At 36.9% G+C, this 25,218-nt stretch overlaps 1 protein-coding gene across 3 annotated transcripts in view; it reads left to right on the top strand.

Annotated features, from left to right (window-relative positions):
• Positions 1-25,218, top strand: part of COL25A1 (collagen type XXV alpha 1 chain) — a 441,964-nt gene that overhangs the window by 279,696 nt on the left and 137,050 nt on the right. For all 3 annotated transcript variants that reach the window (XM_040966695.1, XM_040966694.1, XM_040966696.1), the window contains exons 6-7: positions 4,941-4,967; positions 5,105-5,131. In XM_040966695.1, the coding sequence (XP_040822629.1) occupies positions 4,941-4,967; positions 5,105-5,131 (54 nt within the window). The remainder of the gene's footprint in view (positions 1-4,940; positions 4,968-5,104; positions 5,132-25,218) is intronic.

Here is a 25,218-nt window from a genome sequence, read left to right as displayed (position 1 = left end):
AAATATTTTCAAGCATCCACCCAGCGTATTTCCCAAAACATTTTATTTATTTACTTACTTACTTACTTATTTATTTAAGGGACAGAGAAAGAGAAATGGGTTTGTTGATTAACAACCCAAGTGCCTGCACAAGCAAGGCTGGGCCCAGGGCCAAGTCAAAGCCAGGAGTCAGCAGGATAGCACAGGTCTCCCAGATAGGTGGTAGGAAACCGTCAGCTATGCTCACACCCACGCCAGGATCTCCATTAGGTAGAAACTGGAGACAGAGATTTAACTCAAGGCACTTTGGCATGCCATGTAAACATAACCACCACACTAAATGTACCCCAAGACATGTTTTTTATTTTAGGAAGTCAGTATATTCAAGTTCTGTAACCTTATGTCAAGACTTACAGAAATTTATTTTCAGGTTATCATGATTAAGGTATTTTAATTTATGTGGTATATACTTAGTAATCAATATTGGTGGCTCAGCATTTTATAAATAGTTTCATAAATAACACTTCACTTTAATTAAGTGGTAGGCAATATATTTTACCTATTTTATGAGCAGAGAAACTCAGAGTAATTACTTCACTAAAGATCACAGAAGACACTGTAGCTTGGATTTTAGTCTACATATGATTGCAAGTTTGAAACTTAACCACCAAAATTTTTGATTTTATATTAACAAAAATATTCCCTCAGGTACTGGGACAATGGCTCAATTCGCTAATCCTACCCTTGCAAGCACAAGGATCCCATATGGGATGTTCATGTTCTGGTTGCTCCACTTCCCATTCTGCTCTCTGCTTATGTTCCTGGGAAAGCAGTAGAGGATAGTTTGTAGCCATGGGACCCTGTACCTGCCTGGGAAGCTTGGGATAAACTCTGGCTCCTGGGTTTGGATGAGCTCATCTCCTGCTGTTATAGCCACCTGGGGAATGAACCAGAGAATGGAAGATCTTTCTCTGTCTCTCCTCCTCTCTGCAGATCTGCCTTTTCAATATCAATAAATTTTTTTAAATCCCTTCAAATTACACTTGTTCTTTTTGAGTTAAATATCTGAAAAGAAATTACAAATACATGCACAGGCACAAAATTCAACTGCACTTGTATAAAAGTGAAGTCCAATAATATTATATCAGGTTTTTAGAAACATTTTAAGCTTTATATTTTCCATATTATTAACTCAAATTGCATACAAAGTTGAAAGTCTGTAAAAGAAAGCAACTTGGTGACTTGAATAAATATTCCTAAAAATAGGTATTACTATAATAAGATAGAAAAGTATAATTTAAGTGGTAAATGTTCACCTGTGTTAAGAACATAAATAGGTGTGTGAAAGTATATTCACACTTATGTAACTATGGTCCTTATTTTTCACGCAAAATATTTGATTTTCAGTTGTTAATGCTACTTGCATTGTGCTTTTCTGCTGTTGTGGAGACCGGCTTGTATCAGATCCAATCTCTCCATGAGTTCATGACTTGCTTTTTCAGTGTGTACTCATTAGCACAATAGGCCAAGCTAATAATACGGTATAGGGAGTAGGCAGGAGTCTTATTGTCTGTAGAATTGAGACTACTGTTCTATTTGAACAGGGAAAAATCTAGCTGTTCCCTGTTTCCTTCTCTGACACTATGAATATTGATGAAGTAATGTTTGAACAATGCCTGGGCATGCCGGAACAAAGACAGACAGTGAGGTCGAACTGAAAACCTGGAAAATGATCAGCACAAAAATTCTGTCTTTCCTGTCTTTGAAAGGCTACAAGAATTGCGAGTCTTAAAATATAGGGGTTCTGCATTTAGTGGGCACTGTGAAGCTAGAAAGAAGGGGCCTACGTTGTGGCATGGTATTCCATACGGGTGCTAGGTTTTTTTTTTCCTACCTCTAGCAGAATTTGGTTTTATTTTTGTGACAGTCATGTTTTGAATATCATTTTCTCTTCTGCTTTTGCCAACTCAAAGTTGGTAGCAGTTACAGTCCTAGTGACTCAGAAGGTGCTTCTCTCCCAGGAAACCTTCCCCTCAACTCAATGTTAGTAACTTTTATGTGGATTGAAATGGAATATTTTCCTGAATGTCAGCAATTGAATTTCCCTCTGCCTTTATTTTGCTTTTACCACATGATGGAAATAGACATCATAGATGAAACCTCAGTTGTTTGGGCAGAAATGGATTTGGGGAATGCTAAAAGTTTTACCTTATTAACTTTGACTCACATAATGGCTTGATACAAACAGAAAGGTCAATAAATTCTGATCTAAAAGTCACTTGAACAGGAAGCTAGGTTGAAGTTTGCTACTAGAACTTATACATTGGAAATAAATTAATAATATTCTAACAATTTTATAGCAGAGATGACCCATGAATTATCAGTAGTAATAATATTATTAACATGCTTATGTATACAATTAGCACTAATGAGCTAAAACTAATTAAAAGTTATTCAAATATTATTTGTTTATTGAGTTAGAATTAATAAAAGACCTTACTCCAACATTCTAAACCAAACTAGGAGGCATCCTCAAATAAATCCCCCCCCAAAAAAAAGAGAGAGAAAAAACAAAGATTTATTTTATTTATTTAAAAGGCAAAGTAGAAGAGAAGAAGAGAAGAGAGCTTCCATCCAATGACTAGTTCACTCTTCAAATGGCACAATGACTGAGGCCAGACTGTTCTGAAGCCAATTGCTTAGAACTCAGTTTAGGTCTCCCATGTGGGTGGAAGGGGCTCAAATATTTGGATCTCATCAACTGCTGTTCTCAGGCACAGTAGCCAAGAGTTATATTAAATGTAGAGTAACCAGAGCTCAAACCAGTGCTCCAATGGGGGATGCCAGTGTCACAAGTGGCAGTTTAACCCAGAATGTCACACCATTCTCTTCTAACACCAAAGAAATCTTATACAAGCCTATGGTACATTATTCATTTGTTTATGGCTGCTAATTCAACTCTTCTTGGGTTGACCTAAATTTTATTTTATAAACAAAGCTGGATGCAGGCAGCCATTGATACTATAATCTGAACGGCAAATGTGTCTACCAAATATTAGATTGTTAAGCATGATATTGTTGCAAGCAACAAAATACCACTAACAAAAATTCTGGAAGTGAAACAAGCATTAACCTGTATTGTCATCTCTCCTTTAATTATACCAAATAATTTTTTGAACTATAATGATAGTGACTCAACTTTGATTTTATGGGGACGTTATCAAGGAAATACTTCATCGTTTTTATTTTTATAGTTTAGAAAAATGTCATAGCTCCCAAATTTTTAAATATTGTCTGCATTTGCTAAGGTTGCCAACTTTGTTTTTCAAAGTCAACCTATATTCTCACTGAGGAGGATCCAATTCAGAAGCAGGAGTGGGATTTCAATGAGAGCAAAAGAAAACACCTGCTCTTAATCCTGAATGCACAAGTGGAAGCCAGAGTGTCCGAAACAGCCACCACAGCTGTGGGAGGAGGCTGACCCTGGCTTCTCTTGGCCAGTGCTCTGGCAGGTGCCAGGACTCCATGCAGTCTGCTCAGATCCCCCCTTCTGAAGCGGCAGTACTTACTGCTCCACTGTGAATGTGAATTTTTGGTGTACTCGTGGATCCTTGGTCTATTTAAGCACACTGGCTGAAGAGCTCTGCTTGCATTTGTGGCTTCAGCGTGAAGTATTAGACCTACACAGTCTTCTCTATTCCTCCACCACAGGGTATAAAACTACCCTGGATAAATCTTGTCCTCACACATGGCACAGAACCTAACCAAGTGCCTTGAGATGACTAGCACAGAAAGTATTGTCTCTGGATTCTCATCAGCAAAGGCGACCACAACTTTAAAGAGCAGAATATACTTGGAGGGAGAAAAGAGTGGAAGTTAGAATGCAGTCCACAGCAGCAGCTGAGCTTAAATAGTTGAATTTTCTAAGTGTCATTTTTTCTTTTCTTTTTTTAACATTTATTTACTTATTATTGGCAAATCAGATTTACAGAGAGGATGAGAGACAGAGAGATGGATCTAAACTCTGCTGGTTCACTTCCCAGGTGGCTGCAATGGCTGGTGCTGAGCCAATCCAAAGTCAGGAACCAGGAGCTTCTTCAGGCTTCCATGCAGGTGTTGGGTCACAAGACCTTAGGCCATCCTCAACTGCTTTGCCATGCCACAAGCAGGGAGCTGGAAAGCAAGTGGGGCAGCCGGGACACAAACCAGCACCCATATGGAATCCTGGCATGTGCATGGTGAGGACTTTAGGCACTAGGCTACCGCACCGAGCCCTAAGTGTCATTTTTTTCTTGAAGCTAGGATGTCAAAACATTTGACACTAGATTATTTAGCCAACAGAAATGTATACAATCTTTATCCAAAAGACAGACATGTATTAGGTTGTATTGTAGGTTGTATTAGGTTGTTCATAACTTCTGTCTGTAGTAGCCAAGTCTTAAAAACTCCTAGAAACAAGCGACGATTAACAGTAAAATGAAGGAATTACAATATAATCACACATTAGGACTCTAAAACATGAAGAACTATGTAATTCACTCACGGTGAACAAAAAGACCAGAAACTCACTGAATGATTCTGCTGATATTAACTAAAATTTGATGAAGTAGATAGTATTGTCAAAAGTCAGAATAGTGCTTATTGTTAATGGGAAGGGATGTCACAGTGGAAATTACTGACTTGATTGGCATGTTCAATTTGTGTGAATTCATTCATCAGATGGTATACTTATAGCAATATGTTCTATATGTGTGTATATACACACACTTAAACACACATATATATTATGATTTCCATGCTCTGTATCACAAAAAAATAGAGTGAAACTGAAGATGCCTCAATATACCTCTTCAACAGCAATGACTCAATGCCCTTTGTGTGATTCTCTTCACAGTCCTTGATACATTCCACCTACAATATTTTTGTTTTCATCAATATTTTCTTCTCTTTTATCTTTTCAGGGTCCTCCTGGTCCAAAAGGTGATAAGGTAAGAAGATGCATAGCTGAAACTAAGCTACCAAAAATTCATAATGGCAAGGCCTGTACTGTGTTGTGTTTTTATCTTTGTAATGAACATCATATATACATCTGATTAAACTTTCATCTCTTCTTCGTGTTCTACAGGGAGAACAAGGTGATCAGGGGCCTCGGGTAAGTTGTAGTCTTTGTATCCTGAGCCAAATGTTGATTTCCAGCTTCAAGCTTGTTTATTGAAAGTAGCCCAGCCCCATAACTGTCTTTGTGCCACAAAGGCATAGTAATGGCTGGCAAAAATACCACACCACTTGTCAGTGAAAAATCCTGGATAGTAACTGATGTATATTTCCTGTGCATTATCTTAATTTAATGTATATAAATGAAACATTCTATAATAATTAGATCTTCTGGTTAAGAGCCAGCATCATTTCTAAAAGTCAACCCCAGCCTTCTTTCCAGGACCACTGGGTCCTTTGGATTTGCATGTATTGTTTTGCAGCATAAAGACTGAATGCATTTCTTTTGAATTTGGCTTTTTCTTTGCTTAAACTATACAAGCGTTTGCATAAATGTTTTTCTTATAAGTAAAATATTAACACATTTACTCTTCAACATAACTTTGAGTAATATGTATTTGGATTTCTTGTTTTTAGAGATTTTTCAGCAGATGAAAGGTGTAATACAATTTAGCATTGCAAAGAGGAGTGGCCTTCTTTCAGGGTTCTCCAACGTGGCCTTTCTGACCACTCTAACACAATGGTGAATGCTTTGCTGTTACCTTGGTAGTGCCAAGTCCGCTGCTTCACATCTGTGCCTTATTACCCAAATGTTCAGACATACTGTTCCAATGATGTAGTGGCTCTGTTCAGACATACCTCTCAATTTTCTCATGTCACTATGTACAAAAGCGAGTATTTGGTTGAGGAGAGTAATTTTTTTAGAATGGAAGAGCACATTTAAAATGTTCAGGTTGAAAACAAACTATGCAGGTCTTTTTTGCAAAGTGCACTGTACTTAATTATCGAAGTCATTTGTACTGCAGATTAAAAAAAAAGATGTAGTGAATGCAAACATCAAAGATTACAGTCTTTGTGTAACTCCTCATGTTTCTTAGACTACATAGAAATTATGCTTTAATTTACTTCCCCCTTACTTTTAAGCCCCTTCTTCATATAGAAACGATTATGCCTCAGCACATTTTGTGTCTGATGGTAGTTATTCTAGCTGAAGACTGGCTTCAAAATAAAAGTTCATCATCATGGTCAAAGACATTAAACAACATGGTATTTACTGTCATGGACATGAGTGGAATAAAACTCTTGTAAACCTTAAAGGATTAGAATGTTGCCCCTTGCTCTGTGGGTGGTGATTCTTTCATATGGCCCGTCTCCTATGTGTGGAGTATCTTTTCTTTCTACACACAGTAACAAAATCACTCAGCTTGCCCTTTCCAGGTAAGAGAGAAACTGTTTCCATTCTGAGAAACCTTCTTTTGGCAGAGGAAGTAAGGGTGGTTCACAGAGTAGCTGTCATCAGTGCGCATGCAGCCCTCATTTTCACAAAGGTGTGTTGGCTTTCATCGTTACCAAGAGTGATGATTGATTATCAAGCTAGGCCAAATTTTCAGGATGAAACCCGAAACCATCTGAAATTCACCTGGTTTCATGTTGCATTACAGACTAAAACTTGGACCAGATTCCTTGAAAGTTTGGCCAAAGTTCATGAACTACTTTGACAAACCCAGACTGCCTTTCAAATAGATTTCAGCCAGTTTTCACACTGATGGGGGCCAAGTTTCACACGATTCAGGGGCCATTTAGGATTTCAGCTGGAAAGTGGCAAAAATCTATTCTATTTCTGTTTTTCCCTGGATTTTACTTTGAATAGAAGGATTGTGAATTGTATTCCTAATTAGGATGGTTTTTTCATGGCTGGGAATCCAGTGTCCAGGAAAGGATATAAGAAAGAGAATGACAACATTCATATCTCTAATTTAAAAACAAAACTTGTCACATTTTATACCCATTGTTTTTTTCTTAATTTTTATTTTTCATGATACAGTTCCATAAACCCAAGGGATTTGCTTCTACCCTCTCCATTCCCCCTTCAATCCCTGTTTTCTACCATATCATTACAATAGTACCTACTTAAGCAATAGTCACTATCATTCTGCCATTTAAATGTACCCTGACATTGTAGATATAGACAATGGTAGAAAGTCCAGCATCCCATTATCAAGATATATGTAACAGTTTCATTGGCTGTTCTTCTTTTATTCGTGAGTAGAAATGCATATTGCTATGTATCTTTACTTCTTATATACTAGTTTTCATTATATAGTTCCTCTAAATGAAAATATGTGTATACAGGTCTACCTTTATATCTATTGACCTTGTATTTTGCATGAAAGTTACCTTAAGTCAGAGAATATGTGATATTTTTCCTTTGGGGATTGACTTATTTGTCTGAGCATAATGGTCTCTAGTTGGGGCCATTTTGTTGCATATGGTAGAATTTCATTCTTTTTAATGGCTGAGAAGTATTCCAGGGAGTAGATATACCACAGTTTCTTTTCCATTTCTCTTTCAATGAGCATCTGATATCCATTAAATTTTATATCAAAATTTTCCTCTAAAGTGATAGTAACTAGTTATTAGGAAAGTGTCTAATGCAAGATGTTAAATGATCATGATACTCACATGTAGGAAATTTTAAAGCAATTCTCTGATCATTAAAATATAGTAGTAGATTATTCTTAATGATTGGTTTGTCAAAGATATGGCAAGCTTGACAAGACTACATTTGTAGTAGTAGTGATACACACAGTGTTTTTAAATTTTGTTTTCAGTTTAATTGTAGCAACCAGGTAAAGGAGAGTATGTAGTACTTCTCTGGATGTCTTTTCATGTGGTTGGTTTCTAGCCCTGGTCTACATCATTGCTGAGCTAAGAATGTAGCTTTGCTTTTCCTTTTTTCTTGTTCAATTCTTTATGTGGTAGAGATTAAGTCTTTGACTACTAAGTTAGAGATATATTATCTGAAAACCAGAGAAAGAAAAAGAGGGAAGAAGGGAATAAGATTTCCTTATAATTGTATGAATTATGTTGTTCTTCTGTCTTTATGTTAACGGTGAAAATAACACATGAACATGCAAACATGGAAAGATAATAAAGATTCAGTATTTAAAGAAAATCTTAAATAAGAACTAAAAAAAGATTAGTTTTGATATAAACTAACTTTTATAACATTTATCAAGACACATTTTTCAGCTGATGCTTACGGAACACTCATTTGTGAAGCTGTAGGTCATCATATTTAAAAATCTTATCCATTTTTATTTTTCTCCTGTTAGCGATTTTGAATTCCACTTCTTACCATTTCTTTCAACTGATTTACTTCTTTCTGCAACTAGCTTAATAACAACCCTAAAATCCCACTATTTCAACTCTTTCCTAATGAAACCAGGAAAGACATGAAGATGATCTAGAAATTAAAAATATGAAACCATTTATAATACTTAGATATCTACTGAGTATATCCTGTGTTCAAGAGATTATGTGGTATTATGTGGAAACCATAAATGTATTCACTTATCTCTCTCCTTCTATCACCAGATTTTATCTTCAGTCATTTCATATTCTTGATTACTGAAATAGTCATCTTATTAATCTTCCTGCTTCCACTCCTGACCTTGTATAATCCATTTTCTACACAACAGCCAGAGGGATAACTTTACATTGTAAATTAGGTCATGTTACTCCCTGTCTAAAACCTCAGAATGAAATCCAAACCACTGTACTTGGCTTCCATAGACCTTGAAGGCCAGCCCTTGCCACCTCTGCAAACTTATGTCACAACGAGCTTTCCACTCATCAACTGTAATTCAGTCACACTATGCTCCATATGCTCTTCAGACAGGAACCCCATGCCCCTTTGTATTGACTCCCTTTTCACTTTCTGAAGGTTGAGCTAGTGCCATTGATTACCTAACCAAATACTTATTATCTAAATTTTACCAAACTACCAAATCTAGATTTTCGATGCTCCTATTTTTAATTCCTTGCGTTACTTACAAGACATATGCATTACTACCTCACCATTGAGTACATGAATTTCATAAAGTTAGTGCCTTGTCTATTTTGTTCATACCACTATCCCAAAACAAAATGGTAAGAGTTCAATGAATGTTTGCTGATGCATAAATAAAATAGTATTCTATCATTGCTGTCCTCAAGGAAATTTATGAAACGGCAATGTGGTTGCTTGTTATAGGCCTTAAATAGCTGGATCATAAGATATCAGAAAAGTGAAAATTCTTCCACTTTATATAGTCACTGAAAACTGTTAAGGAGGAGATGCTTGGAATAGGATTGATAAAGGAGTTATCTAGAATATAAGGAAAAGCAAAGCAATGCATATTCCAGATAAACGAAATAGTATGAACTATATTAGGAAAGTAGAAAATGGAAGGATTTGTTTAAGAAGTACCAGCATTCCATTTGCCAAGAAAATAGGTTACATACTGAAAAAATACTGTATCATCAATTTGGGAAATTCTTGTTGAAATTGTATTATGGAGCATTTAGAATGTCTAGTGTGGTAGGCAGTAGAGAGCCATTGAAGACCCACTGCCTTACATAGTCTGAAAATATTACATGGGAAGTCCAGCAAGTCATAGTATTAAACAATTTTATTGATGTTTTTGTTGTGGTTTTCTGCTTTTATTGTCAAATCATTTACTGTGTCTAATTTATAAAGTTTTATCATATGTATATTGTAAAAAACAGTATACACACATTGTTTGGATCTATCTGTGGTTTTAGGATTCTTCAAAGCATCTTGACTTTGAAGTGTGGCTCATGCAAATTATCACAACACTGTTAGATTCCATTGCTACATATATTTTGTGAGAATTTTTTTGGTGGTAGTGTCCATTACAGAGTGAACTTGGAAGAGGTTGAAAGAAAGGAAGTCAAGTAAACCTGGAAACTGTGTTTCATTTAGGAAAGTATCATAAGAATCTAACCTAAAATATAGCATCCTCTCTTCAAGGGGAAGTTAACAGACGAAATGAGCTAGCTTAGCCTAGAACATCAGCTGATGGTAGAGGCAGAGAATCATATTGAACAGAAATCTCGGAGTGAGAAGTTCTGCAGTAGTGGGTGGGCAAGTTGTACAATCAAGGAAGAGATTCCAATGGAGTCACCAAAGTATGCAAGAACACTCCATTTAACCACAAGGCTAAAGTAGGAGTTTTTTTTTTTTCACCTAAGAAGTTTGGAGAAAGTAGTTAATGATGTTATTCATATTGATATTATAAAGTAACTATGAATCTCTTGAATTTTCTCTTCGTGATTACAGGAAGGCTAGTTCAAGTCTAATCATGCCAACTATTTCTATATGAACAGAAACAATAAAGACAGAAGATGCTATTCCAAGAAAACAGAAGCGTTTACATGAATTTTTATAGTAGATTTTGGTCTCATTAATCAGACTATATCACACCATTAGCCCAAAACTGGAGGAGACAAAAGAATTGGGTGAAATAAAAGTTGATCATAGAAAACCCTATTGGTAAGACAAATTGTCTAGCAAATGGAGTTCAATCTGCATTAGATTTATATTCCCAAGATCTATGGCCATGAGTACAGAGTGGCTAGGGAAAGCTTTTATTGGTTTGACTTATTTTATTTTTAAGGTAGTTGGAAAAAAGTTGAAGTTGTAGTGATGAAAATTCAGCACCAAGGTCTTGGAGATAATTGGATGAGGGGAGTGTATTAGGAAAAGGAGATAAAGACAGGGTACAATTTATGATTTGATATTTGATTTAAAAGAAAAAGGATGACACTTGGTAAGTTGAATTTTAGGTAAGTTAAATGTTGTTAATCTTGAGAAAAAGAGTTCACTGGAATAATATAGCAAACAGAAATATGAGGCTAAACTCCTGAGCACAGCCATCATTGAAGTAAGGGTTGCAAAACCAAACAGAAATTGAGACATGAAGTCATAAAATGAGAAAATAGATGGGTAAAGGAGTCAGCAGAAAATTGATACAGGATAGGTATTTTGGAAACCTCCCTCTTCCCAACTTTAGGCAGCTGCTTTAATTGCTTTCTACCTATGTGAGTGTTACACTGCTGAGAGAAAAGCAGCCAATAGCTGGTGGGCATTCTGAACCTGATTAATGCCAAATTTGTGTTAACTTTACCAGTGTGCTGTCATGGTTGCCTGGTCTTTTTTTTTTTTTTCTTAAAACTTTGAGGAAGACAGGAAACATCCAGGCAGAACACACCATGCCAGCCCCCAGGCAGGAGGCCTGCAGATTGCTCAGAAAGTGTGTCTGTGGACATAACAGAGTGAGAGCAGCTGAGGGTATGTTTGACATGGAAGAAATGACTTTTGGGGGCTTCCATGGACAGGACTACTGCACTCACAGGTAGGCACAGAGCTGAAGCAAAGTGGTTTAGAGGACGGAAAGTGGAGGACACATCTGGATTAGACCTAGGCACCTTCCTGTGTGGGATACCTGGGCTTAGCTCACATCACCTGTCACCCTGTCAGCATATGAAGCTGTGGCTGGGAGCATGTCTAGCAGAGCTAGGCCTCAGTTCCTACCTGCAAGTACCAAGGTAGGGGTTGGGCCACATCAGGCTGGGCTGCAGCACCCACTGGAATGCAAGAAAATCTCATTTAGGGGCATTTTGTAGGGGAAATGTGGGTTCCCCTCTGTGGAACTGGAACACCTGCTGGTTTTTGCAAGAGCTGGAGAGAGGTGGCAGGCCTATTCAGGCAAGACTGAAGAAATCAGCTCATGCGATCTCATTTGGCACTCATAGGAATGGGTCTGGAAGGAGGCTGGGCTTGCATCACCTGTTGGCACATGTAAAGGCTGGGACTGGGGGGCAGATAATGTCAAGCAGGGCCACAACAGTAGCTGGCATGTGTGAGACCTGGGGTTGCAAGCAGGTCTGTTAGGAGAACTTGGACTCCCTTATAAGGCCATAGCTCCTGCTGGAAAACACAATAGCAGGAGCTAGGGTGGGCCAAGCCAGTCATGACAACACTCAGCATTCAGCATTTTTGTGAGCTGAGTCTGGGGACAGACAGGGTTGGGAGGAACCATAACATCCACTAATAACACAAGCCAAGCAGAATGTGGGTCATACCCACAGTGTCTGTCAGTGAGGGCTGAGACTGCAGCAGACTAAACCACCTGCAAAAGATCCAGGGCTGTGATCAGGGCCAGTAGGGATTTCTCTGTAAGCTGTAGCTCCCACTGGTAAGAGAACCAGAGCTGTGGGCAGACTAGGAAGGGTAAGGCTGCAGAACCAATTGGCATTCATGTGGGCTGTGTCTCAGGGCAGACCAGACTGGGCTTGGCTCCAGCACCTGGTAGCATTTTCAAGAGCCAAAATTAATGTAGGTGTGAGGCTATGGCACTTTCTGAGTCTTATAAGAGCCAGGTCTGGGATGGGCTTGAGTAGGCTAGAATATAGCAAACCCTAGCAAGAGCCAGTTGGGCTAAACTCCATTACCTGCCCATGAGTGCCAGGGCTGGAGGCTGGCCGTGTTGTGCTGGACAACAGCACCCACTGGTACTCATGAGATCTGAGGCTGGGAGTAGACTTGGTAGAGGAACTTGGGGAAGTGCCCTGCTAGGCTGTAGCTCTCACTGGTGAGCACAAGGGCCAGGGCTAGGAGCAGGCCAGGCCTGGCAGGGTGCAACTCCCATTAGCATGTGTGTCACTTAGGTCTTGAGGTGGGCTGTGTCTCAGGGCAGACCAGACTGGGCTGAACTAAGCTGCAGCATTCATGGATGTGCATGAGAATCAGGTAGGATGATGTAGGATAAACCAGAATATGCCATAGTATATGTCAGCACATGCAAAAACTGTGCTGGAGCAGGCCTGGTGAGAGTTATTGGGGGTCACTAGAATAGGGCACATCACCTGTTGGTGTGTGTGAGGAATGTGCTTGTGGTGGGCTGGGCTAGTCTAGCCCACGATACCTGTTAGTACACTTGAGACATATAGCTGGGGGCAGAACTAACCAGGCAATACATTTGTTGATATGTGATTGGCTGGTGCAGGTAACAGACAAAACCTGACCTTGCATTAGCTGGCACATGTATGAGTCAAGCCTGAGGTCACTGCAGGTGAGATTTCTTGGGGGATTCCCCAACTGGATTGCTGAACGCAAATTCTGGCCTCAGGGAGAAATCACAAGGTGTGCAGTCCAACTTTGGAGTTCACATATCAGGACTGGGCCTCCTCAGTGCTGTTGCCTGTGTAGTGGACAGATACACACCAGGGACATGGCAACCAGCTCATCTAGGCCTACAGAGGGTATTAAGTGCCTCTTCAGAGGATGGCAAGCAGGACAGTTTAGGCAACTTTATGCCCAAGCTTTGGCAGCAAGCGTCTGGGTTAGTGAATGCACACTGAGGTGGATTTATTCATCCAGTAGAGTTTCAAAAGATTTTCTCAACCCTGGTACAATGAAGCTGATGTCTCAGAACTACCAAAAGAACTCAAGTAACATCCACAAAGTATTTTTCCCCACATCAGAGTCTCTTACATGTTATCAAATAGTTGTCCCTACCCATGGGTGCTGTGATAGTTTCACAGCAAGGAATACCCTCTGAAAACCAGGAGGAAAAAAAGTAAGAAAAAACATCCATCTTTAGGGAATTAGATAAGGGAGATAGAGCATTGAAAGATGGCATTAGAGCACTGCAATGAGTGAGTACCACAAGAACTGCTTAAGAAAACAAACAAGGACGGCCAACAAAATATTCTGAATTAAAAGATAGTCATAGGAAGAAGGTTTATAAAAATACTTTTGGACTTGGGGTTTTGCAATCATGAGAAATTAAGAGAGAAGTTAGGGGAATTAGGTTGCAATACACAGGAAGGCAAATGGTAGAAGAATTGACTAACATTTTAAGCATTACCTTTTTTCAGTATATATGGCCTCAATTTCAGCTAAAATTTTAGGTATAGTCATAAAAACCACTTGGTTTTATTCTGTTAGACACTGAGTGTCAAGTTTCCACAGGTGAATGGATTTGACATTAGAATTGCTTTTCTCTCCTTGATTCCTGAGACGTCATTACACATTTACCATTAATTATCAATTAAGTTTTTGCACATATTGCTCTTCAACAGTTAAGGTTTTAGATTAGGGTTTGAAGGATGCTTTATCCGTGCTGTCAGCCACCAGGCCTCAGATTTCTTTTCACCATCATGCTCTGTAACACACACTTTTGAGAATGTCTTTACCTTGTATTCTAGTAGGGACTGAACAACGTGCTATAGGGGAGTTGTAGAAGATTCTTAGATATAGTGGAACTTGAGGTAGGAAATAGAACCTTGCCAGTAATTATAATTGATAATTGCTTAGTCATATAACTTCTGAACACTTGTCTAGGGAAGTTGTATATGTCAGCGCTAAGCCTTCATAAAGGCCAGTGAGGAAGTTTATTGGGAGAAACTAAGGGTGATTGCAGAAAAGTGAAATGACTGTCCACATTGGATGGAGTCAAGATGCACAAGGGACGAATTGTAACTCTAATTTTACCTATCACCATGATGATGATTAAGATTAGCAAAATAAAATACAAAAAATCCAAACTAAGTCCTTGACAAACCATAGCTGGTTATTCTCACCACAGTTCATGAAGGAATCTAAGATGCTGTGTTGGCACAATCCATAAGTGGTAGAAATGTGATTCAAATTCAGCTCTTCTAGTCTGGGAAGTTTTCAGGGTATCAGGCCAATTCTTATCAATAACCTAGTTAATAGGAAGTCATTCACATCAATATTTAAATGGTAGACATTACAGAAATATTTGTGATAAAATAACAAATAGCTTAATTGAGTTCTTAATACCAACCACTGTGAACACACACATTATTTCAACAAACCATAGTTATTTTTATTTCATTTAATAGATAATGAAAGCAAGTTAGAAAGTTTAAATATTTTTCCAAGATAGTAGTGTCAGAATCATAATTTCAACCTGGCTACTTACATTTAACATTTCCTGTACATATATTCTCACATATATTTTCAATCGTTCTGTTAGCACCATAATAATATAGCCAGAGTTTTTATAGATGAGGATTGGAATTCAGGTTAAATTACTTCTTCAAAATCTTTCACACAAATGCAGATCAAATGCTATTCTTTCCAGAATGCCAAACTACCTTCATGTGGCTGCCAGTACCCTTGTCAATTTTAATTGTCTATGTCCTTGTGAATACAGTTGAAATTCTGAGAAACACCACATACACACATAGCTGGCTGTTTTGGAATCATGATAAACCAAGTCAATACAGTCCATGCACTGTCAGCCTCCCAAAATGTCACATATAATAATCCTGGAACTTCCTTGTCACCATGTCATGCCCTACAACCTATCTCTTTATATCTCTGGGAGGCAGGTGAACCCTAAACAAGGATTTTATGGTACCCAATTACCTTCTTCTAAACAGTTTTTCTCACAGTTCAGTTTTGCCAGTTCCAAATTTATATAGCATTAAGATCTGGTTATATTTGCAATTAGCAATTTTTCCTTAGGATGGCCAAATGAATGAAGCCTGTTTTTGGCTGTTGGTAGTTTGATTACACTACTTTTTGTGAGTGGGTTCTGCTTTATGCCAAAAAAAAAAAAAATTCTTACGTTTATTAATCAGTAGCAGAACCTCAATGTCAAGTGTAACAAACTGAAGATCTCTAAGGCTTTTGGCATTACTGTCTGCACCTGCTGCTGCCACCATTCTCTTCATCATTGGAAAGGACATTCTGTTTTCCCTGTTCAGAAACGCCAGTGACCTCATCGTGAACCATAGACCTGGAAGCCACAATGATACCAGGGCTTTGATTATAATGACTCACATTTCTTTTCTCTATGGTAGTAATATAAAAACACAACCTTAAAAATAAGTAAAGCTGTTGTAATGTTTTATAATAACTTTTCAAATTGGGATACCATCTTAATCATAGGATTATATTGGGACTATACTGTGTTGTGAAATTGAAGCAAGCTTACTAATCAAATATAGGGAATAAAATGAAAAAATTTGAAGATATCTTTTCCCTATATCTGAGTATTAATTTTTTAATCAGTTGGTTATTATCATCTTGCTGAATAACACAGAGACCTGATAAAAAAGAGATTTAGGGGTTATTGGTCTCAATATCATCAGCCAACAGCTGGTTTTAAATTAGTCCAAAGCTCTCACAGTTTCAGTAAGCCACTCAGGAACTCAGCTTTGCTATTTTCATAAAAAAAATGTTCTAGTATTCAAGAAAATTTTCATAGCAGCTGGGACTATGCAAAACTGATAGTATCTTAAAAACATCTTCGGTGAGACAGATTAAGTTCCAGAAAAGGAAAGCTTTTTTGAGTTTATTTTATTATCTTAACCTTTGTTGACTTGAATGATTAAACAGATTCTTTGGCTCTGCTAAAACATTTAGGCTCAGATATTAATGTGATGTTCGTATTTATTTAACCCTTGCCTTTCTCTTTAGCCTTAATGAACTCACTACTCATTTTGTACTGCCTGTGAAAAGGGAATGAATTTAGCACAATAGAAAGATGTCAATTGTGAGAAAATTATTTTAATGCTTTCCAGATTCAGCAATAGTTGGCATGGAAACAGCAAGCTTGTTAAAGTTTGCAGACTTTCTTATACATCCTAATCACAGTTTTCTTTAGTGTTTTTCTGGCATACTTTAAATCTCTAAGAGTTGGCCTAATGATTTAGAACCAGAGATAATTGGAACTTTGTCCTAAAGTGAGTCTATTTAGAAAAGAAATTATTTTTACCAAGAGCAGTTATGTGTAGACAATAGTTCCCTTAGAATTCAGTATTACGCATGATGTCTGAGTTAAATGGCTGGCCTCATAGTTAAAAAAAAGGATTAGGAAAGGCTAACTATTTCATTAATGACATTTAATAGCCTATTTTATACCATTGTTAAACTTGTACATTGTGCCTAATGGAAAAGGTTATACAAGTCAGAGATACATAAGTTGCATAAGTCTAATTATAAATATGGTTATCCAGTTGGGTAAACTTTCATAAAAATATTTATAAATACAAGGAAATAATTTTCGTGAAACCCTAAAAGCAGCTCCTGAGTTTTGGGCTATTGCTGAAAATTCTGTTAAAGATCACAGAGATATCAAAATGAAATTAAAATGTCTACCTTAGCACAATCTCTGACAAAGAATTCTGGAGAGAAATATGAATCAGCTTAAATAAGCATTGAATTTCCTTTTCATATTTTAAGTGCAGTAACCTTCAAATTCAGCTTTCTTTTCCATTTGACAGAATAAAGGAAATACTTTGTCTACATATTTGTGCTCATTATTTATATCAAATCCAGGATATTTTTACTTTTCTTGTGTGACCTGCATCTAAGCATATGCCTCATATTTTTTTCAGGCTAGAGTATACCATTTTATATTTTCCTTGAAGATTATTAGCATGAAAGACTGTAGATGAAATAATAAATTATGTTGTTCCATTTATAATCTGGTTTGAATTTTTAAAGGACTACTTTATGGAAACTATTCACAAAATAACTTTGAAATATTTAGATGACTTAAATAAAATATGCAAATTATTTAAAATAATTTTTTAAATTTCTTGTCTCTTAGACATTAAAATTATTCAGAATATTTTATTCTCTTATATTTAAGCAAGCTAATTTTCCCTTGAATTTATGCATATGATTCATAGATTTATGAATTAATGCAGTGCAGGGCTAGGATTTTCTCTAATGCCTATAATTGTAAGATGCAGAGGGAGCAGATTTGGGGGCTGTAGATTTTAAGGTAAAAATAATCCATTTAATAAATACATTAAAGTCTGTATTTGAGACAAGTAGAGTCTAGTTTACACTGAGGTTTATAATACCTATGAATGATGGACATATTACAAATAGAAAACACAGCAATTTATAAACCGTTTACTTTTAAAATTCAGCATGAATATTGGCATTCTTTCTCCATCACTCTCAAGTGCAGAATCTCGGTTGCAACTGGAAAAGTGAGAAGTTACAGATGTCAGTGGTGCATCCGGATTTATAGAAGGACCAGGACTCTTCACAAAGTTCCCCTCCCAAATAGATGGGAAAGCGACTTCTGCACTGACAGATCCTGTTCAGGGAGAGCAGTTCCTGTAGATTTGACTGAGACCGTCTCTGGAAAGTCGTTTAATGCCAGACAGCAGCATCCTTTCATAAGCATACCTGCGCTAATGTGTCCAGCAGCTCCTTGGAGCAGACACAGCCTGTAAATCACAGTGAGCAAACAGGACTGGCATTGTTGGGAAAGATGTTAGTTACAAGGGCTTAAGGTCTCACCTCGCATGCAGCTCTGTAGTGACTTTGCAAAGAGTGAAGAAGATTTATTCTTCATCTTTTGGAAGTCAGTCATATTTTGAAAAATGCTAAGTTTCAGAGAGACAGATGGTGGATTTTTTAATAACATATAGATGACTTAACACATGCATACCAATAGAAGTAACAATCATAAAAAATAATGTAACGCTGTTGATTTTATAGTTCCACATATTAGGAAATGCTCAGCTGGTCCTTTTCCATTTCCCTAAATGTTGTGATCATGCTTTATTGGCTTATGAATTTAGCATGAATCAATAATGGGAAGGTGGTGTCCAAAACCTCCCATAACGTACCCAAAACATCAAAGGAGTAGCTATATATAGGACACTATTTCTAGGATGGGCTTTGAGTCTGAGTAATTCATTAGAACTAAGAATAAATACAAGGAAATCATGGTGAGAAAGCCAGAAGAGGAAGAGATTGCCATGGCCCAGTGACAAGACTGTTCTGGCTCAGTGCCTGTGTGATATGATGTGCAGTGGCAGGAACTCACTGTAACCTTAGGAAGTGCAAGGAAACAACAGGTGGTAATTCCCGTACCATTCACGATGTCTACTGAATCACATGTTAGCACGAACATTCTGAGTTTGTTGGCAAGGGAGAAAAAAGGCCACAGATACATGATTGCTTCTTATGTTAAAAAATACACTCAATTGTTTTCTAAAATACATTGATCCATGATCCTTTCATCAGGCGTATTACCTTAAAAAGCTGAGTTGATCTATTTACCTAGATTGCTTAAATTGTGTCCCAGTCTTGAAACATGCCTCCAAAATCTTACCTCACGAGCACTGAGAGAAAGCCATCACTTTATGACCTTTCTGGCATTGCTGAAAGGAAGTTCTTCCATTCGTGAGGTGGGAAGTACAGACACAAGGATGTGACAGAGGGAGCTCTTCCTAAATACAGAACAGACCAGACGTCCCTCTGAGAGATGCCTTAGTTCTCAGTCACATATGCTGTGGTTTTTGATCATCATTTTTAAGCTTTTCAAATTAGCTTTCATATTAAGAATTACTAAACATTTTTCACAAGCAATTATCTAAAATGTTTTACTGTGTATCATTTGGTATGCTGCTTTGTGTGTGTATCTCAGTTCTCACATGAATCTATCTAACAATATTTTGTGTGTATATATATAATATATATATACTGATAAGCAAATATTTACTCATGATTTTACTTACCTGTAGCATCTTTACAAGAGATGTCCACAAATATGGATCTAACTATATGCAAATGTGAACTTATTTTTCGTATTCAAATTGTGAATAGAAAAAAGACCAATGTTCAAAGCAATCAATGGAATGGCTTGGATTAATTTGATAACTTTTCCTTAACTGATTTTTAACACAACTTTGTATGCAGCATGATGTTTAGGATTATGTAGAATATAGATTAGGTTTTTTGAATAATTTAGTACATAGGTTTTTTTATTTCGTGCGTGTCTTAGCCCAACAGGGAAACCATTCTCAGTGTTTCTTTGCAAAATGAGAAATATACACAAAGATATTTCTCAGCTCTTCCATCAAACATTGCTTCTGACTTGTCGATGGAGTCTCTGATGTTTGTCGTAATAGTCTTTAAGAACAAAGACTTGCTTTGACTCGAATGATAAAAGTTGGAGACATATTATTCAAAAGAAGCCGATTTCCTTTTCTTACTGTCTTATTTTTACATTTTATAAGTCATTGAGAAAATCTAAAGTTCCTAGAATGTTAACACCAACGTTTCGCTGGAGTATAAACTTTTTGATTCAGAAGAGGCTTTTGTCATATTCATGAAGTTAACAGCACCTTATGGTTGGTCAATATTTTTATCCACATAAACTGGATTTTGAGAAGGTAAGCACTGGAAAATTTAAATCATTAGCAGAGTTCTATTAGGTGTCTTGAAATCTTAAATTATTTTATTTTCATTAAGTGTGACTGATAACCATGGATGGCAAGAAACTACCGGCTGCAATTTAGCCATTTCATTGAATTTTTACACTTCTTTGATAGCACACTTTTTTAAGACTCTATAATATACAAAGCAATCATGATTTTTAGGATGACAATTGTAAGAAATGTTTTTCTTTTTTTTCTGTGATAAATTAATAAGCTGCAATGTTAGCAAAATATTTCACTCTACTAGCATGCCATTTTCATGTTCTGGCATAAATGAACATCTATTTCCAGTTTGGAAAGGTAAAGTTTTTAAATGACCTTAAATGCTAGGAAACTTTAGAATACAGCATTACGAAACTATTTGAGTTCTGTCCTTACTTTTTGCTGAATAGAAAATACTTTCTAGTATTGCAACATTTTGTTTAGTAGTCATTTGCAATTATTCAATAATATTGTAAAAGAAATTAATTTTGAAGAGTTACAGGAAGAAAGAACTATCTGGATATCTAGTAGACATTTTGAATTGTAAGTTAACATAGAGATTTATAACTTCACCTTTTTTTTTACACTCTTAAGCAGAAAAGTCAAACAAAATAAAACTGGAGAAATCCTGCCATGTCACCAGTACATGAATGTTAATGTTGTAACTCTAGACTGGTGTGTGGTATTATTTCCTTGCTCGATCTATGTCATTCTAATAAAATCTGTCAGAAAAGAACAAAAAATTTGAGTCATACTACCTACACAGAATTTTATATAGTAACTGTTGTAATAACCCAGGATCCTTAGAATGTGTCAAGTAAAATGGCATATGCCAACAAGGTTATAGTTTGAGACATCACAAATTATGTGGAACTTCTTTTTAGAATAGACTCACACCCTTGGTTGAAGTGGGAGTAAGGAATTTTATGTGTTTATTTTTCTGTGTTATTGAAATGTATGCACTATTTTGTGTAGCATTTCCTCTATATTTTGAAATAATAATGCTCAATGACTAGTTTTTTTTTTAAAGATTTATTTATTTTTATTGCAAAGTAGATATACAGAGAGGAGGCGAGACACAGAGGAAGGTCTTCAGTGCGATGATTTCACTCCCCAAGTGAGCACCACAGCCGGTGCTATGCCAATCCAAAGCCAGGAAACAGGAACTTCTTCTGGGTATCCCACACAAGCACAGGGTCCCAAAGCTTTGGGCCATCCTCGACTGCCTTCCCAGGCAACAAGCAGGAAGCTGGATGGGAAGTGGAGCTGCTGGGATTAGAACCAGCACCCATATGGGATGCTGGCGTGTTCAAGGTGAGGACTTTAGCCGCTAGGCCACACCGCTGGGCCCGAATAGATAGTTTTGAATGGTAGCCAGTGGGTCCTATTTTAGTAATAGATCAATTTTATCTTTCTAAAATTGGTTATTGAAACTTTAGTATTTAATGAGTCATTAAAATCTCGTTCTTAAATTTCTTTTGACAAAGTGAGTTGTTTTTATAATTTAATTTGGCTAGTTGGCTACGGATAATGGGTCCATTTGTTAATTTGGGTATCCTTTTTGTTGGTTGGGCCAATTGTGTGTCAATTTTGTTAAAAAAAGAAAAAAGAAAAAAGAAAAAAGAAAGCTCTCAATTCATTGATGTTTTATGTAGTTCTTATCATTTCAAGTTTATTTCTTCTCTCATTCTTCCTCCTACTTTTGGATTTTTTTATATTTTTCTAGATCCTTGAGATGTGCAGTTAGATCACTTTTTGATATCTCTTCAATTTCCTGATATAGGTACTAATTGCTGCAAATTTCCCTCTTCACACTTCTTTTGCTATACCTCATAAGTGCTCATCTGTTGTGTTATCTTCATTTGTTTCCAGGCATTTTCTGTGTCTCTTTTATTTCCTTTATAATGCACTGCTCATTCAGGAACAAATTACTCAGTCTCCATGTATTTGCAAATTTTATAGCATTTTTTAAGTTGTTTATTTCCAGCTTCCTTCCATTTTCATCAGGAGAGATAAATAGTATAATTTCAATTTTCTTGATTCATTGAGACTCAACTTTAAGTCCCAAAATATAGTCTATGCTAGAGAAAGTCTCATACACTGATGAAAACAATATGTACTTTGCAAATATGGGATGTAGATATCAGTGAGGTCTGTTAGGTCCTAGTGTAGATTAGCTCTGTTGTTTCTATGTTAATTATCTGGCCTGTTCAAGCTTCCTTTGATGAAAGAGGACTGTTGATGCCCTCCCCACCTTCTACCCTGCTGCCATCATTATTGTATTGAAGCCTATTTCTCCCTTCGGATCCATTAAATTTTGGCTTAAATGGCCAGACATCCTGGCATTGGGTGCATATACATTTCCTGTAGTCCCATCTTCCTGTTGAATTGGTACTATCATCATTACACAAAGCCCTTCTTTGTCTCTGAACAGCGTTTGTGTTAAAGTCTGTTTTCTCTGATATTAGAATGGCTAGTCCTGCTCATTTTGTGCTTTCTGTCAACATGGAATACCTTCATGCTCTCTTTCAATGTGTATCTATGTTGATAAGATATGTTTCCTGTGGGCAGCAAATAGATTGATCATGTTATCTAGCCCATTAAGCCAGTCTATATCTTTAATTGGAGAATGTAGGCCACTCAAGGTAATGAGTTGGCTCTGCCTTTTTTCTGTAAATATTTCTATTGATTTCTTTTGTATTTTAACTGGGACAAGTTTCTGCCTCCACATTCTTTCATAATGATAATTATCTTTCTGTGTTTCTATGTATAGCACACCCTTAAGTTTTATTTCTAAGATTGGCTGAGTACTGACAAGTTCTTTCAACTTCTTTGTATTTTGAAAGGTCTTCATTTTCCTCGTGTGTAAATAAGAGCTTTGGTAGGTACAGTATTCTGCCTTCACAGTTTTTCTTTTAGGACTTGGACTGTGTCTTTCCATTCTATCCTAACCTGTAGGATTCCTGATGAAAAATAAGCTGTCCGTGTAATTGGAGAGCCCCTAAAGGTAATCTGACATTTGTCACTTTAGAATCTTTTTCTTATGCTTTAATGTTTAAAGTTGACTGTAATGTGTTGTGGTCTTTTCTGGTCTTGACTTTTAGGAGTTCTGTGTTCTTCCTTCAATTGGATGTCTCAACTTTTCTCCAATTTAGGGAAGTGTTTTGCATTATTTCACTGAATAGCCCTTCCAACTCATTCGCTTTTTTCATACCTTCAGGAATTATTGAGACATGTTTGTTAGAGCATTTGACAGTACCACATAAACCACAAACACTATTTTCAGTTTTCCTATTTTCTTCTTCATTTTTTTGTCCAGGTTTCAATGTGATTTATGCCATCAATAAGCCTTTTTGTTTAAAGTTTTTAAAACTTTTTTTAGTTATCCCAGTTGTATACAAAACAGATTAATAGAATAATAATATAAATTTAATTACATATATTTTGTTGAAACCACATGATTTTCTTTATAGGGAACATGTTTACAAAAGTTTATTGTCTCTCATATTATTTTTTCTTCTGCATTACCAAGTCTATTATCTCATTCCATTGTACCCTTTGACACACTGAATTCTTCATTTCTACTACTTTAGTTGATTTCCCTTCAGTATCTCTTTCTTCAAGCAAAATTTTTCATCCATGCAATACATGGGCTTCCTTTATTCATGTATTTGCTTTTATGTGTCTTTGAGTAATCTCCCAATCATTCTTTTGAATTCCTTTTCAGGCATTTCACCAATTTCATTGTCTTCACATTCAAATATTGAAGATTTGTTGTATTCCTTTTGGGGATTCATATTGTCTACTTTGTTCACATTTCTCGTTTTTTGGATGGGGGAATTAACAGATGAGTTTATTTGGTGCAATTAAAATCCATGCATAGTTTTTTTTATGACATTTTTATGTAAACTTGTTGAAGACACTGTTATAAGGAAAATCTGAAGTTTAAACACAGATGTGCTCTAGAGCTGTTCTCTACGCTGTTATAAAAGTTAATTTAAAGTTTGTCAACTGGTTTAAAGCTAATGTTTTTAAAAAAGGATTTATTTGTTTATTTGAAAGAACAATGGGAGAAGAAGCAAGGAACATATCTTCCATCAACTAATTGACTCCAGTGCTCACAATAGCCAGAGCTGAGCCATGCCAAAGCCAGGAGACAGAAACTCCATCTGACTCTCCCACATGGGTGTAAGGAACCCAAACACTTGGACCATCATCCAGTGCCTCCCAGATGCTCTGTTTCTCCTATTTCTTTTTAGGCATTTGTTGAGGCACTTGTTGGTGTTCTCTGATGGTTTTATGTTTAAAATATGCCTCTGTGGGGTTTAGTGTTCACATTTTCAGTGGATAGCTAGACGCATGTGCTAAGTCAAGCCAAGGAGCTCTATTCAGTGGCTGAGGATGGGTCAAGATTTCAGGGTGACACCCAAGTTGGGGGCATGGTAGATCTCTGTTGTCCCCAGGAGTGAGAATGTGATCCTGTTGGCTGACACACTCATAGATTGCTTCACCACCTCTCTGCCAACAGGACCAGTGCCTGGTGTGAGACCACAGTGACCACATACCACACCCGTGCACATGCATGAACCACACAAAGGATCTGTACAGTTCTCAGTGCACACAAGGAGCACTTGGCAATGACCCACACTGGTCATTAAGGAAACTCTGAGACTCTGAGGCAGGAGCCAGTGATTGTCTAGAAACCTCATCAGCTTTTGTGCCCCCACACTCTGCCAACCCTCCAGGCCAAAATCAGAATGATTGGAGAGTACAGATTCATCCCTCTGATAAAATCTGCTAGTCTCACAAGCCCATAAGCCACAGACTAGTTAAACTCTCAGTTTTCAATTGCAATATCTGCACTTCTGGTATTTAACACTAATACCATGACAAAATCAGCATATTGTTTCCCCATTCAGCCGTTTTAGATATCCATCAATTCAGTCTGGTTGTTTTGCATCCAGTTTCCAA

The sequence above is a fragment of the Ochotona curzoniae genome, unplaced genomic scaffold (assembly GCF_017591425.1).
Source record: "Ochotona curzoniae isolate NIBS_2020 unplaced genomic scaffold, NIBS_Ocur_1.0 scaffold_4506, whole genome shotgun sequence".
In the NCBI taxonomy this organism is placed as follows: Eukaryota; Metazoa; Chordata; class Mammalia; order Lagomorpha; family Ochotonidae; genus Ochotona; species Ochotona curzoniae.
This window is presented reverse-complemented; position numbering and strand designations above follow the sequence as displayed.